The sequence below is a fragment of the Ruditapes philippinarum genome, unplaced genomic scaffold, assembly GCF_026571515.1.
Source record: "Ruditapes philippinarum isolate M1 unplaced genomic scaffold, ASM2657151v2 ctg575_1_1_1_1, whole genome shotgun sequence".
Lineage (NCBI taxonomy): Eukaryota > Metazoa > Mollusca > Bivalvia > Venerida > Veneridae > Ruditapes > Ruditapes philippinarum.
In genome coordinates this window covers 421,752-436,394 of record NW_026857358.1, presented here as the reverse complement: position 1 = coordinate 436,394, position 14,643 = coordinate 421,752, and the positions used below count along the sequence as shown (strand labels likewise).

At 32.3% G+C, this 14,643-nt stretch overlaps 1 protein-coding gene across 1 annotated transcript in view; it reads left to right on the top strand.

Moving 5' to 3' along the window:
- LOC132749496 (uncharacterized) overlaps window positions 1–14,643 on the top strand; it is a 55,905-nt gene that overhangs the window by 29,524 nt on the left and 11,738 nt on the right. Inside the window, exons 8-16 of the mRNA XM_060739261.1 lie at window positions 1,428–1,497; window positions 2,906–2,979; window positions 3,708–3,780; window positions 4,321–4,374; window positions 4,599–6,972; window positions 10,710–10,816; window positions 11,471–11,491; window positions 12,129–13,450; window positions 13,783–13,851. Of these exons, the coding sequence (XP_060595244.1) occupies window positions 1,428–1,497; window positions 2,906–2,979; window positions 3,708–3,780; window positions 4,321–4,374; window positions 4,599–6,972; window positions 10,710–10,816; window positions 11,471–11,491; window positions 12,129–13,450; window positions 13,783–13,851 (4,164 nt within the window). The remainder of the gene's footprint in view (window positions 1–1,427; window positions 1,498–2,905; window positions 2,980–3,707; window positions 3,781–4,320; window positions 4,375–4,598; window positions 6,973–10,709; window positions 10,817–11,470; window positions 11,492–12,128; window positions 13,451–13,782; window positions 13,852–14,643) is intronic.

The following is a 14,643-nucleotide window of genomic DNA, read 5'->3' as shown; positions in this document are numbered from 1 at the left end:
CTGAACTGGAGATCCCACAGCTTATTTCTGACTTCAAAATATTTGTAGATATTAGGAGGTTTGAATATTTCGTGTACAGAGGATATCTTATTAGCTTGTGCTTGAAATATTTATTAAAAAAAGAACCTATAATTTGATCTTCCATCACAAGTTTAGCTCAACTATGTTTGCCATATTTACCTTTACATTGCTAGTGTGAGGCTTATATTCAAACAACAGGAAAGAAACATGTAAACTTAAGAAACCTGGAATAAAATAGTAATACTTAAAAATGTAAGTTTAATCTGTTAACAATGTTTAATGTTACAGTAAATACATCTATAAAGGTATTGTACTGTTTGATGTTTCTCTAAAATTGACTTTAATTTCTATTATGTAACATGAAGATTTCAAACTGTCACCTTATAAAGACATTTTACAGCTCTGTTTGCATGTCGTCTTGTATTTATATGGATTCAATGCTTGATTAAAAATGTAAATACTGGTTTGCAATGTTTGTCGATTCTAATGATTTGTTCGTCAAGCGATTTTCAAATTTGTGTGTAGCATTGATAGTGATAACATTTTGAAAGGGGTATTTACAATTTCTATTTGTTTGAGCATGTAAGATTGTAAGTGAAACATTTTCAAAAGGTTCGTAGGCTTTAATTCCAAATATAGATAACGTTAATTTATAAACCGTGAAACTTTATGAAATTCAAATATCTATTTGTAGAGGAGTTTTATGGAGACTAATTGTATAGTTTATAAATTGCTCGTCCATACACACTCTATTATTTTATTACTTATTGGTTTCCTATCAGTTTCGGAAATTGATATCAAAATCAAACTGTAGGAATTTACGTTAAATAGAATGGACGTTGTAAAACAAAAAGGACATAGATAGATATAATCAAATATTGATAGCGGACAATAGACTTTTAGAAAATTTGAAGGCACAATTGATGAATTCATGTAGAAATTTACACCTTGTGGTTGCAGATAAACTTATTTATGATTGAATTGAAAAAAGAAAATCTAGATTGACTGTTTTCTAGGGTTTGTGTTGATCTTTTGATGTGTCATGATTTAACCAAATAATAGAGCAATAGAAATTAGAACAGATTTTTTTATAACATCAGTGATTTACGGACAATAAATTTATCATAATGACTACTTGATTTTTATATCAGAAAATGTTTACATATATATATTAGAATGGAAACAGCGTTGTAATATACAAATCAGCAGATCAAAGGTTATTCTTAAGAGGCTTTTTAGAAATTATGTTAGTGATTAAAGGAAAGCATTGTTTACTTGGAGTAAAATAAAATGTGGATGTTAAATCATTAAACTTTGTAAGTGATCATAATTTTGGAAGATAATTTTTCAGAGAATAGTAAAGTATTTTTAACTTTATATAAATTAAAGTTGGATTTTATTTTCAGTTTATGCACTGGAGATTGGTTTTTGAAATTGTTGGCTAAAAATTCAGACAAACAGCTAAATGAAGATATAGTAAGTATATTATTATGGTTTTAGTTTACATTGTTGGCTAATACATGTTGAAATAATGCAAAATATTTTTTAATGAATGACTGACCATCATTGGAAAATTTGTTTGAAGTTAATTTTATTGATTCAAAGAGAAGGTATTTAAAGTCATCAGCATTGGTTAAGGAACTTAGCTACAAGCATTAGATTATCAACTTACATTTTTAGTTATATTTTCCTAGTGCCTCTTGAATGTTCAGCATTATAAAAATGGAATACTTTCTGTTTTGAAGACTGAATACTTTTAAATTTGAAATTGAATACAGTATTAGCAGGTGCTAGTGGTGTTGAGAGATGTTTACTTTATCTCTCACGAACAAACTCAAACAAACAATCACTGCAAGTTTCATGTATTAATGCACTGCTTTCTTTCCCCAGCATTGTTATAATAGCATTGTCTTGCATTATTGAAGGATGTAAAAGAATAAGTGCATTTCTAGTGGAAGAATTGCTGTGGCCTAGTGGTTAAGGCATCTGTCTTTAAACTCAGAGATACTGGGTTGAAATTCTATTCAGTTCACAGCATTATTTCAACATATAACACCAGTACTGGTTAGTTCCAGAAAGCAGACTAGAACATGATGAAAAGAAAGTTTCAAGAAATTGTTTTACAATAAAACTAAAATATTAATAAACATGTCACGTCACCTTAGTGCAATCACTGAATAAGGCCGCTATTCCATTTATACCTGATCAGTGGTCCGCGTCCGTCATCCGCGTCCGCTACCGATTCGCTTATCAAAGAATACGTTGAGTCTATTCCTTTTGTCCGTTTACAATCCGCTTCCGCGACGGTATCCGCGACGTTTCGCAGGATGAGCGATTTTTTACGGACGCGGACAGTCATGGACAGGTCTCCTCAAGACAAAATGCCTCGAACGAAATTAAATACTTCATCGATTTCGAAAGAAAATACTAAAAAGCTCACCAAAATAGTGTTGGAGAACCCATAAGTTTATGATGCACCAATGACAGATTAAAAAAAACAACATCTGGTCTTCGGTTGCTAAAGAGATGTTATTCCAAAACCTAACTGGTATTCAATGTTTTTCCTTTTTCTTTTTACCTAATTCTTTGATGTTACAACTGGTTTTGGTATTAGAATGAAATTATATCATATTCTACAAATAATTATCCTCTGTTCGCTATACTATAATTAAAAGTATATAGAAAATAACGTACCTATGGAATAATACTCACCGACATGTCCCGGACACGGATCACGGACGCGGGTCACGGATCGCGTACCAATGGAATAGCGGCCTAACTGCTGTTAAATTAAGAAGCACTTATTTCATTATTGCACTAAGGTGACGATGTATGATCTAGCATATCAAGCCTGTGTTAAATGAAATTCATCTATTATTTTCAGGAGAGGGAAGAAAATTTGAAGGCACAACTTTTAGCTGTAGAATATAAATATGGAATAAAACATACACTTATTAAGTAAGTTTCATATATATAGATCTATCATCATCTCTTTAAGTGAAATAACTTTTGCCTATTTATTTAACCAACATTTCCCAGTGTCAAATTCTATATTCTACGAGGGCATACCAGTCATATATCCTAGGTAGTGAAATTAATCATGGGAAGATTGTGAAGATGATAGGTTTTTAAATCAGGGACGTGTACACACATGTTCTTGTTAATCAGTGATTGAGGTTTACCAAAGAGTTTAAAGAATCTTAGCAAGTGTGTTGACATAAGTTTAAAGTTTATATATAGTAAAGTTCACTTGTAAGGTTTTATATACATGAATATTATATCTAAATGATATAGACATTTGATCAGCATAGAAAAATAAATGTAGTTCAAATTCAAAACAGATTTTTGTCCTTTGTTTTATTGTTGTTGTTTTTTTTATTATCATTTTGTAAGGTTTATTGAATAACCAACATTATTATTTCTTATTAATTTAATAAAAATATAAAAAACAGCAACAAAGTAATTGAATAAGCATTTAATTTTACAGACATTTTTAAAGTTTATTGCTTTCCTCAAAGTTTATTATGTTTAAACAGTAGTATCTGGAAATTCACTTACCATTCAAACCAGACTATCATGTATGATTTAATATTCATCACCATTAGCAAATTTACTATCTTGCATTGAATTCAATAATTCAAGTTTTAATTGATCAGTATCAAAGCAGATTACACATATTTTTTCAGTCCAACAGATATAACAGAAGGCACTGTTGATGAGCACACTTTGATGATCTATATTTCTCTTCTTAGATTAAAGGTAATCATTATTATCTAACATATTAACACATTCATCACTGTTTTTTTACCTTATACATATCTTATATATATTATATAAGAGACAAATTTTTAAGATTGTGAAATAAAGGAAACAACAATGAAATATTCTTATTTGAGTTTTGAGATGCACATAGAAACAAATTGATATACTATTGAACAGTATACATGTAGTAGTAATATACATAATGACATGCAGTTAACTTATGTCATATTATGACATCATAATGGCACATGCAAACTTGTATCCTTTATATCATTATTTATCACAGGTTAAAATGTGTTTGAATTACTTAATCCAAACAAAGCTAAATGCAAACAAAGCAACCATTGTGAGACTTGTGAATCTATTCTTAACTTCTTTATTTATTTTTCTCAGGATAGAAACTTCAAGAGACCAAGAAGATCTTTTCTTTACAAATTTATTTTTTATTTTTCAAAAAAAAAAAAAAGCTATACTTTTTCGTTAAGCTGTTGAATGCTAATTTTGTCAAATTTATTATAGTAAGTTTTTCTATTTAAGATTGGAGATTCTGTAGATGTGCCTTTGAAGTCCCCCAGAGAATTATCATTTCAGGTAAATACAAAACTTTCAGTTTTTAATATAATGTTACAATATTTTGCAATAAACAATACTGCACATTGTTTAACAATCTGTGAATCATTTTGTATTTAAGGTATTTTATGTAATCTTATTTCATCCACAATTTATATATAACCTTTGTGTAGAAAGTAAAAACTGTTATTTCAAACATTTTCTTTTTTATTTCATCTGATTTATTTATATTTCATATTTTTCAGCCTGTAGAGAAGTGTAATTTAGAGGAGAGTGTATCTAGTACTAAATCTCAAGAAATACCAGCCATAGTGTTATCAACTGCCAAATCACCTAGTCCTGAGACTGATCTAGAACCAGCCCAGATATTCTCCACACCCCCTCAGTCAGTATCACCAGATTCCTCCCCTACGCAATCACCACCACGGAAACGGTCGCCAGAGGGATCAGAGACTTCTGATTGGATGTCCCAGTCATCTGGTTCACCGATGTCATCACTTCATGAAAAAATATATGGACAAAAATCTCCAGAATTACCCCCAGAAGCAGAAACTGTGATAAAACAAACAATAAGTGAGCATGTTGAGGGGCATATATCACCTCTAGAAGACGGCATGCAAAGAGACAATAGTAATGGTAAACATGGTAGTAGAATTCCTGTAAGAGTAAAAGATGGTGAGGAATCTCATAGATCTATAAGCAGTCCTGGTAGATTAGAAGGTGATAAAGATAAAACTGTTTCTAGAAAAATTAGTATTAAAGTTCAAAGACCTAGAAGTCCTAACAGTATAATGGCTGAGGCTAGGGCTAGACAAGAGCAGGAGAAGGAGAGAAAAAGGCGGGAAAAAGAGGAATTAGAGAGACAGAAAAGAGAAGATAAAGATGAACCTGTAATGACAGGTAGTGCAAGTGAAGCTGACATTTCTGAAACTGGACCTAGAATTAAATATCATACTGATATTGATCCAGTAAAATCTGATGATGATGACATAGTAAAAGATAGACCTAAAGCTACTAGTGTTAGTGTTAATTTACCTAATTCAATGCAGATGAATGGAGAAATTCATGATGGAGTGCCAGTTTTTGTGATGCCAGGAAAAAAACATGATATGGAATTATTATTAGAAGCATTAAGGCATGCTAGAACTGAAGCTAATATGCAAGATCAATTAATTCAAAACCCTCCATCTGATCAGCCAGATTTTCAAAATGTAGTGGATAAAAATATTGAACAATTAGAAGCACAATTAGCTGCAGTGAAAGCCCAGTCTAAAGAATTATTTGAGGATCGTAATAGAAAACAAGAAATGGAGAGAGGAAGAATGTTGGCCAGAGAGCCACACAGGAACAGAAGGAGTGAAGGACACAGCCGGCCTAGAGGAATTCTTGATGTCATGGTCAATCAGAATATACAACCCCAGGAGACTTCCCCAAAAGAGAGGATGGATGATGAAGTTAGAAGCAGTACACCACAGGGTATACTACGAAATAGAGGCAGATCTCCCACAGATCATATTGGAAGGTTTTCTGAAGGCGGAAGGTCAAGAGGCAATTCCTATAGTCCAGACAAGCACAGATCATCACCATATCAGAATGGAACTGATGGGGATGATGCCGATAAAAGGTTGATTAAATTTTTAACCAATGAAATTGAAAATATGAAGTTAAAGATGTCTGTCCTGGAACAGAAAAACCAACAAAGATCTCAAAGTCCTTATGGAATGGGTCCCAGGATTACCAGTGGCTTGCCAGAAAGGGACAAAAGTCCAGCTCAAATCAGTTCAAGAGCCAGAGCTAGATTTTCTGATTCTGATGGCAATTTTGGAAGTTATTCTCCTGCAAGAAGGGTAAGGTCTTCTGATATGATTGAAGAATTAAGGTCAAGGTCACCCAGATATGATAGTCCAGGAAGGTCACCAAGATATGATAGCCCAGGAAGATCAACTTCTAGGTCACCTGCTCGCTCTCCAAGCCATTCCCCAGCACGATCACCTGTCAATATGTACAGATCTCGTACACCAGAGAGACTGTCATCAAGGGAGAGAATTCGCCCAATCTCACCATCTGCTAGAGTTTTAAGTTTACAAGATTTGTCTACCTCTATAAATGATGATCTTGATGGGAACTTAACATTCTCTCCAGCAAGTGGTTCAAAACCTGTCAGTTTAGGATATAGTAGCCCTATTAGGAAAGTAAATGATGAAATCTGGGGCTATGGCCAGACAGAGGATGAATATTATGCTGACACTGCCAAATACGAGGGATGGAAGCAATTAATTTCACGTGAAGCTGTTACAGACGAAGACAATTTAGAACTTAAACAAGCACTTGCTTCTTCATTAGTAGAACTAAATATATTACAAGCAAAATTAAAAAATGCCAATTCTGATATAAAGGAAAAGATGGGTAAAACTACAGAGGTGTTGAATGATTGTCGTGCACAGATTTCAAAATCACAGGCAGAGAATGCTGAGCTCCGTTCTCAGTTAGATCGTGAGAAGCAGAATCGTGAGGCACAGGAAGCACGACTGAAAGACATGGAACAGAGCCTGCGCAGTGCCAAAACTAACCAGGATGATAAAACCCTAGAACTAGAGGAATCTGTTGTAACACTTAAAGGTAAGGTTAATGCTTTTTTACATTTCATTTAATAATAACTAAAGCATACTGGAATGAAAAACAGCTCATATTTTATGAAAAAAGTACAACATAAATTAATAAAAAGTAAAAAATGTGCATCATAAGTGGACAAATATATTTTTCCATATAATGAAATTAATTATGTTCATTAGGAATCAAAGAGATGATATACGGGGGAGGGGGTCTTGTAGGCTAAACATGCATTTGGTTAGACTGGATTTTTGTAGGCACTTATGTTAACAAATGTTAAGCCTGAACCTGCTTAATTTGTGTAATGAGCTTTCCATGCTTTGAATCCAGAACATTCCATTCAATGTTGAAAGGATTTCAGTATCAAAATACAAAAGTTGAGTTACTAGTATTATATAGTCTTGTCAGATCAGACTGATCTAGTTCTATACCTGTAGCTATCGAAGGTAAATAGTTAACAATATATACATTGCTAATGTACATTATAAGAGCAGTCTGATTTTACATTGTAATGTATCATTGTTTTTCTACATTAAAGTAATGGATAGGATAATCAGTTTGTAATTTACACACCTAGATTAATTATCATTGATGATATCTATTTCAATTACACATTTTTCTATCAGTTTTACATGCAGAAATAATGACACAAAGAAATTCAAACCAAACATTTGTCATGTATTCTGATTGATAAACTTTGTCCCATTTTCAAATTAATGAATATTGCGTACAAACAGCTTGTAAAGTTGTGTCATTTGTGAAATGAAACGTCCAATATGTATTTGATAACTTGTGATTGGGCTATGAGTCAGTATTTTAGGCAAAACAATCTAATTGATCATTCTAGTACAAGATACCAACTTGTTGTTTAAATAATTTTTGTTTGTTTTAAATTACTTAAGGAAATTTCCATCAGTGATATTCATGTATATGATAATTATAGTAAATATGAATATATGGTCACCTTAGTGCAGTAACAGGATACTCCTATTAACTACAATAGAAGTTAACCATTTACTGCACTAAGGTGATGATAATTTACTTTTTGTACTAGTACTATATATGGTCAGATTTTCATCTGTAATTTCCTTCTAGCAAGAATTTGCTGAACTTTGCTGCTTCCAGAGTAAAAGACCCCACAATTTTTGTAGTTTTGGGTGTAGAAGGGCAGGGTTCTAAATGACTTGTGGTGTAAAGCAAAGAGGCTTACACCTGTATGTTACAAGTAAACAGCATTTGATGATTTAAAATGTGAGGAAACAGACAATACATATAAAAACACTGATTGTTTGCAGAATGTAATGTTGCTCATTAAATTAGTGCCTGGTTTAATAATTAAATCATATTTAGATAATTGTTGGATCTTGTGTAAGGAAGCAAATCTTAACATTTTCATTTATTTCAAGGATTTTCTAGCTAAATATTTGTTCAATTGTACATAAAGATTATGTTAAATGTATTTTGTTTTTGTCAACATTAAATATTGTGACATCTGCAAAATTGAGGTGATTGTTAAAATAGGCAAAGGAAACTATTACAGCTTTTTTCAAAGGTCTTTGTTCATTTTGTGCATCATGACATGGCACCATATAGCGAATCAAAGAACTTCACCAATGATCTAAAAAAGATTTGTTCACAAAACATATCTTATATTTTATAGATAATTTCTTGATACATGATTGGATGTTCTGACTGGCTAGCAAACAGTGCAGCAGACAGCACAGTTATGATGGCAGATCTTGTTCTGCACTGATCACATGGTCATATATATGCTGCCCCTAATCTAACATCATATCTTGTAGAAAACCTGCCAAAAAAAGAAAAAATTCTGACAAAAGATTAAGTCTGTGAAATGAAATAGTAACATTTTTGTGCCAATTGTTTTAACACTGTCAGATAGAATAATGAAATATTCATAAATGTAATCATACACTGGTACTGTTTTATGTGCCCAATATTGATTGACTATTTTATTGTTTATAGCTTGAATAAATTGTTAGAGACTTGTGGAAAAAAATGGATTTTTTTGACCCGCATGATTATGTATTTCTTCAAGGTAATTCTTAAATTTGTTGGTTGATTATGTAAACTAGGTGTGATTTAAAGGAGGAAAAAATACCTCATCAACAAAATCTTGATTACATATCTTATAATTATATGCTTACAATACTGAAAGACAATAACCATAAAGATCTGTATAGAAATCTGGTAGTTAAGAATATTTGCTATATTCGAGTATCGCCCTTGAAATCTCTGTACATTATTTAAAGTTTTAAGTTTTATTTGTTATGCCTGTATTTAATGATATTTTATTAAATGAACAATATATGATTGATAAAGGGTTTGAATACAAGTGTTAACTTGCCTGTGTACAGACACAATATTGGTCTCATTATTTTTGTTAAGATTTACCATGTATAATGAAACTCCCAATTAGACAAAGCTTAATTTGTAAAGGAATTTAAATGAAGTGTTTGAACGTGATTGTCAAGTGTTTGGCACCAGGTGTAAAGTGTTTAAACAATGTTTACAAGTGCAAGAGAAAGTTATTTGTATCAGAATAGTTTCAAATCAAATAATGAGATGTATAAGCTATTAGACAGCAGATCCATCCACAGTCCAGACTGGTCATCCTCGCTAAAATCAAGCCAACCTTTAAACAATTCTAATAGGAATAACAAGACAGGAAAAACTTGGACATCCAATTTTGAGTTTAAGAATAGAGATTCAAGTCATACAAGTCGTAATCAGTTTGATTTTGCACGTTCAGATTGGAATAAAGGATCATTGAGTGAATTAAGTAACTTTTCTAATGATAATTTGGATAGGTATTGTGAAAGGGGTCGTCATTTATCACAGACCTCATCCAGCTCGGGAAGTGAACTGAAATACTCAAGTTTTGTTGAAGATGTGATGAGTCAATCTTCAGAAAGAGAGAGTTTAAATAACTTTGAAACAATGTCAAAAGTAGAAACTTCCCATATCAGAACAAATAAAATAAGTATGACTGGTGAGCACCCATACAGTGCAAACAGTAGTCAGTCTGGGTTGGCTTCTACCTACAAAAGTAAGGTCAGTTTTGAGGACCCTATAACAAGAAGTGTTAAATCTGATTCAATTGATCGGAAATTAAAAAGATACAGTGAGACAAACACTAGTAGAATAGGTAGTTACACAAACCCAAAAGAATGGAATGCTATACAAAGGAAAATCTATTATGATTATGTGGATTATGAGAACCGGAGATGGAAAATGACTGGTAAAACTGAAGCTAAAGAAAATATATGAATTCATATTGTATCACTTTAAATCTTGAATTTCTTACATTTTTAATAGGAGGCAGGGAAGGCCTTGTGGTTGTATGATATACACTGGTAGTTCAGTATTATGTGAAGGAATGATTATATTGCTAGGATACTCTTTATTTTATTTGTATTCTCTTGGGGCTTATTTTATACTCTATTGTAGACTAATCAACTGTACAAGTTATTCCTATTTGAAATTTTAAAACCAATTTATTTTTCCAGGATTCAAGTATTTTCATAGGGTTTTGAATAAATTGATAGATCTATTATTCTATTTACATTATCACAATATATTTAGCATTCAGAGTGAGGGTTTGCTCCATCCAACACAAGTTACCTGTAATTTGACATACTTTTATGTTTTTAAACCGGGATAATTTCTATTTTTCACATTTTTATAATGAAAAATATCTGTTAAGTGTAAGTGATTTCTATTTTTAGGCATTGTGAATTTAGACAAGAACCAGATGAGCCAACTTGAAGAAGAAAATGACAAGCTGAGAAAGAAAATTTCTGAGTTCCAGAGAGAAAACATCAAATTGAAGGAGGTAGTTGAACCCTTATAAAATCCTTTGAATTTGTGCAATGTGTTTTCTCAGCTTTAGATTTGGAAAATTGCAATCAAAGTCTAAGGGATTTCATTATCAAAATACTTCAAATAAGCTGCCAATAGTATAGAGCCTGGTCAGACTGAACAAGTTTGTAGGCTGGCCTGGCTTTACACCAATGGCAAAGGCTTATAAGCAGGCTAAAGCTAAGTGAAGGATAGATTATATTTGGGCATCTGTAGGCAATTAGTTAAGGTTGCTATCTTTCAACCATGTACCATGGAGTTAGGATTGTTGCCTGTGTGGAAGCCATTCAGGGTGCTTATGGGAGATGGTTCTACTCAGTTGGTTGAAATAATGCATCAAGGGACTTCAACCAATTAAGCCAACATACATATTTTTTACATGATGAAATTAATAAATAATGTATTATTCATGTATGAATATAGTAATACATACAGAAAGTTCTGTCTGTATGTACTTTGATACTTCAGCTTATAACTGGACTGTTAGAAAATACAAGATGCGAGTACCAATATTTAAAATGGATTTATGTGTTTACAAGAAAGTAAGCATTTATCCTGAGAATAGTTTTGTTATTTTGAAATTAAAATAAGGAATTAAAGTAAGATGAAGGCATTTGTATATTTTTAGATATCTTCATGCTGTATTCAGGTACCTTATACAAACTATTTACTTACACTGCACCTTAGTGTAGATAAAGATAAGATGGAATGTAAATTTGTGCACTATGTTCACTCTCTTAAAAATCTTCCTAGATCTTAAAATTTGCAGCAGTGTTCTTTTGTTTGTGCTACACAATAAATAATTATGTAATTTCTAATGATTTATCAAGCATTTCAATTTTCTAGTTTGGTGAAAAAGTTACTATTGTTGATGGATTTTTATTGCACATAGAACAAAGGGAAAAAGATGAAGTAGTTTTCGTTTAGATCAATCTTTTTGCATTCTTTTTCATACAGGCTTTTCAACACATTTTTCTGTCAACATTGAAGTATCACTAACACATCTTATACCATGATAACATTATTTATAATCTTTTTTTTTTCTTGTTCTTGTGTTCTATCTACTTGCCGTACAAAAGATATAAAAAGTGTTGTTTTTTCTGGTCAGTGTGTCACAAACTTACAGATATTGTATCTTCTTTTATAAACAGACCATTGTCTTTTGTTCATGTTTTAAATTAATTGTAATGTGCAGAAAGATGCATGTTAAATGAAACATCAGTTACTAATGTCAGTTTGTCTTAATTAGATATACATTTATTGTAAATAATGTTTGTACATTACAGGATTTCAATGAGTTGAAGATATACAATGACAAAGCTCAGCAGACTATAAAAGATCTGAAATCATGTTTAGAAGATGCTAGAACAGAGAGAAACGAGATGATGGCTGAGATAAAGAAAATGAAAGATCAAAGCAAAAACAACAATATCTCTTCTATCATTAACAACTACTCAGAGAAAGGCCTATACGAGGATGCAGAAAAAGATCATTTAGCTGAAAGAGACAGGTCAAGGTCACCAAATAGATTTTTTCAGCCAAGAAGTGTATCACCTGTTTTCTCAAGACCAATAACACCCGTAAGGTCTTCAAGTCCAGTGAGGATGACAGACCATAGCTACACAACTTACAACCCAGGATCAAGGTCACAAACACCAACTCCTTGTTCATTCAGCTATGAAGATCTGTCACCAGATGGCCATGAGATTTATCCTCACAGGAGAACAAGGTCATATGTGCAGAAATTCGGGGCACAGGATACATCTTCATCTCAGGTTGATCTGAATGATCCAGAAATAGCAGAATTGTTGAAACCTAAAACAAGGCTGACCTATGACCTTGATGATAACCAAGGGGATGGTCCTCAAGCCAAACGTAAATTATTGTATAGTCCATATATGGATAAAGACTTTGTTCCTCGAAGTAATCAAAATGGTTACACAGAAAAAGAAAGTATTTATGAACAGGAGAGCTTATCTTTACAGAAAGATACTAGTCATAGGAAATCTGAAGTGGAAGAAGAATGGGAAAGTAAGAAATTTATTGATGCTTTAGATCATGCAGTAAAACAGACACCTGCTCAATTAGCACAACAGCGCTTCCTTCAAGAACTCTCCTCTACTGGAGATGAGAGTGATAGGTGGAGAAGTCCATCCAAAGGTATACTGAAAAACACAAAGAGTGCACAGAATATGTCCATAAAAGAAAACATCTCTCCAAGCAGACGATCCTTTGAGTCAAGGTCATATTCACCATCAGTACGGTCACCTCTAACTTACTCTCCAGGAAAACCATCCACAAGGTCATATACACCGGAACCTTCTAGAAGGTCATATAATTCTCCAACAAGGTCATACACTAATGACAATTCCCAGAATAGGTCATATTCTCCTAACAACAGAAATAGGTCACTATCACCAAGGAGTGTAGGTCAAAGATCATATTCACCTGGAAACAGATCATCTTCCCCTGGATATAGAAGCAGTACAACAAAAGACAGTGGATACAGTACACCAACTCAGCCATTGAGATATAGGTCTTCAGTTGCCAATGACAACAGAGATTATAATCGACCTAGGACACCAACGTCTACTAGGTCACATGCTGAGTAAGAATTTCTGTCTAACTTTTAGTTAATTTACCATTTTTATAGATAAGCTAAGTACTTTGGAAACAAAAGCTTACTTCATGACTGGATTGATTTGACTAATTCTTATTATCAGATTTGTGGATACAAGAAGAATTTTACCACAACATATCTGTTTACAAAAGAGCACATGTAAGTGTTTGTGGTAGAATCTATTGTTATTCAAATAAAAGGTCAAGAGAAGTGATCTATCAATGGATAAATGATATAACATAAAAGTGTTAGTTGTGCTTTTATAAGAAATAATATTTATATATCTAGCTGGTAACTGTGGTTATATTTCTGTTTTTCAGAAAGAAAAGTGGTTTATTATCTGACGAGGAAAGACGGTATGCTGATCTATTGATCGACAAATATACCAGGCAACATATTATTGGAATCCCTTTAGCCTCTAGCTAGCCTCTAGTTTTGTCTTAACTTTAGGTAAAATGTCCTCTTTTACTAACAATCTGGTACATATGCTCCTATGGCCTTTCTGTTTTCTGTAGTCAAATGCTAGCATACTGATAGAAGTTATTTATAAACAGATGTCACTTAGTCCTAGGGATAGTTAGGTGATTCCTCTACCTAAACAATCAGAAAGTTGTTACCTGTCATATTACCTGATTGATGTGAATGGGATTTCAAGAATCTAACAGTAAAATGATGTGGGCTTTTTAGTATTACTATAAGAACTATAAATGGCAAATTGTGAATGGTTAATCATGAAATATTTTGAAGATAAATATGGAAATATAAACATGTTGTTTAATAATAGGAGCTATTGCTACAGAAAACAGGTTGTCCTTCCTTGTTCCCATGTATTTATTATTTATAATGCAGGTATCATGTATATGCAGGTATTGTTTAATGCATGTTTTGACTACACAAAAATATTGTCTTTCTATAAAATATTCATTTATTTGATTTATCTTTGGGGCTATTGATCTGCATTACCAAGATGGTAAATTTTAGACAAAGCTCCTGCATGTTTACATGTGTACTATTTACTGTAGAAAGTAGAAATGGTGTCAATAAGGGATCCATAACAAATATGATTAAAAGTAGTTAAATTATATTAATTGAATGTTTTTAAATCTCTTCTAGTTTTCTGTTAATTGATGATACAGGCAATCTAATAAAAAGATAAAAGAACATGTATATTAATAAAATTA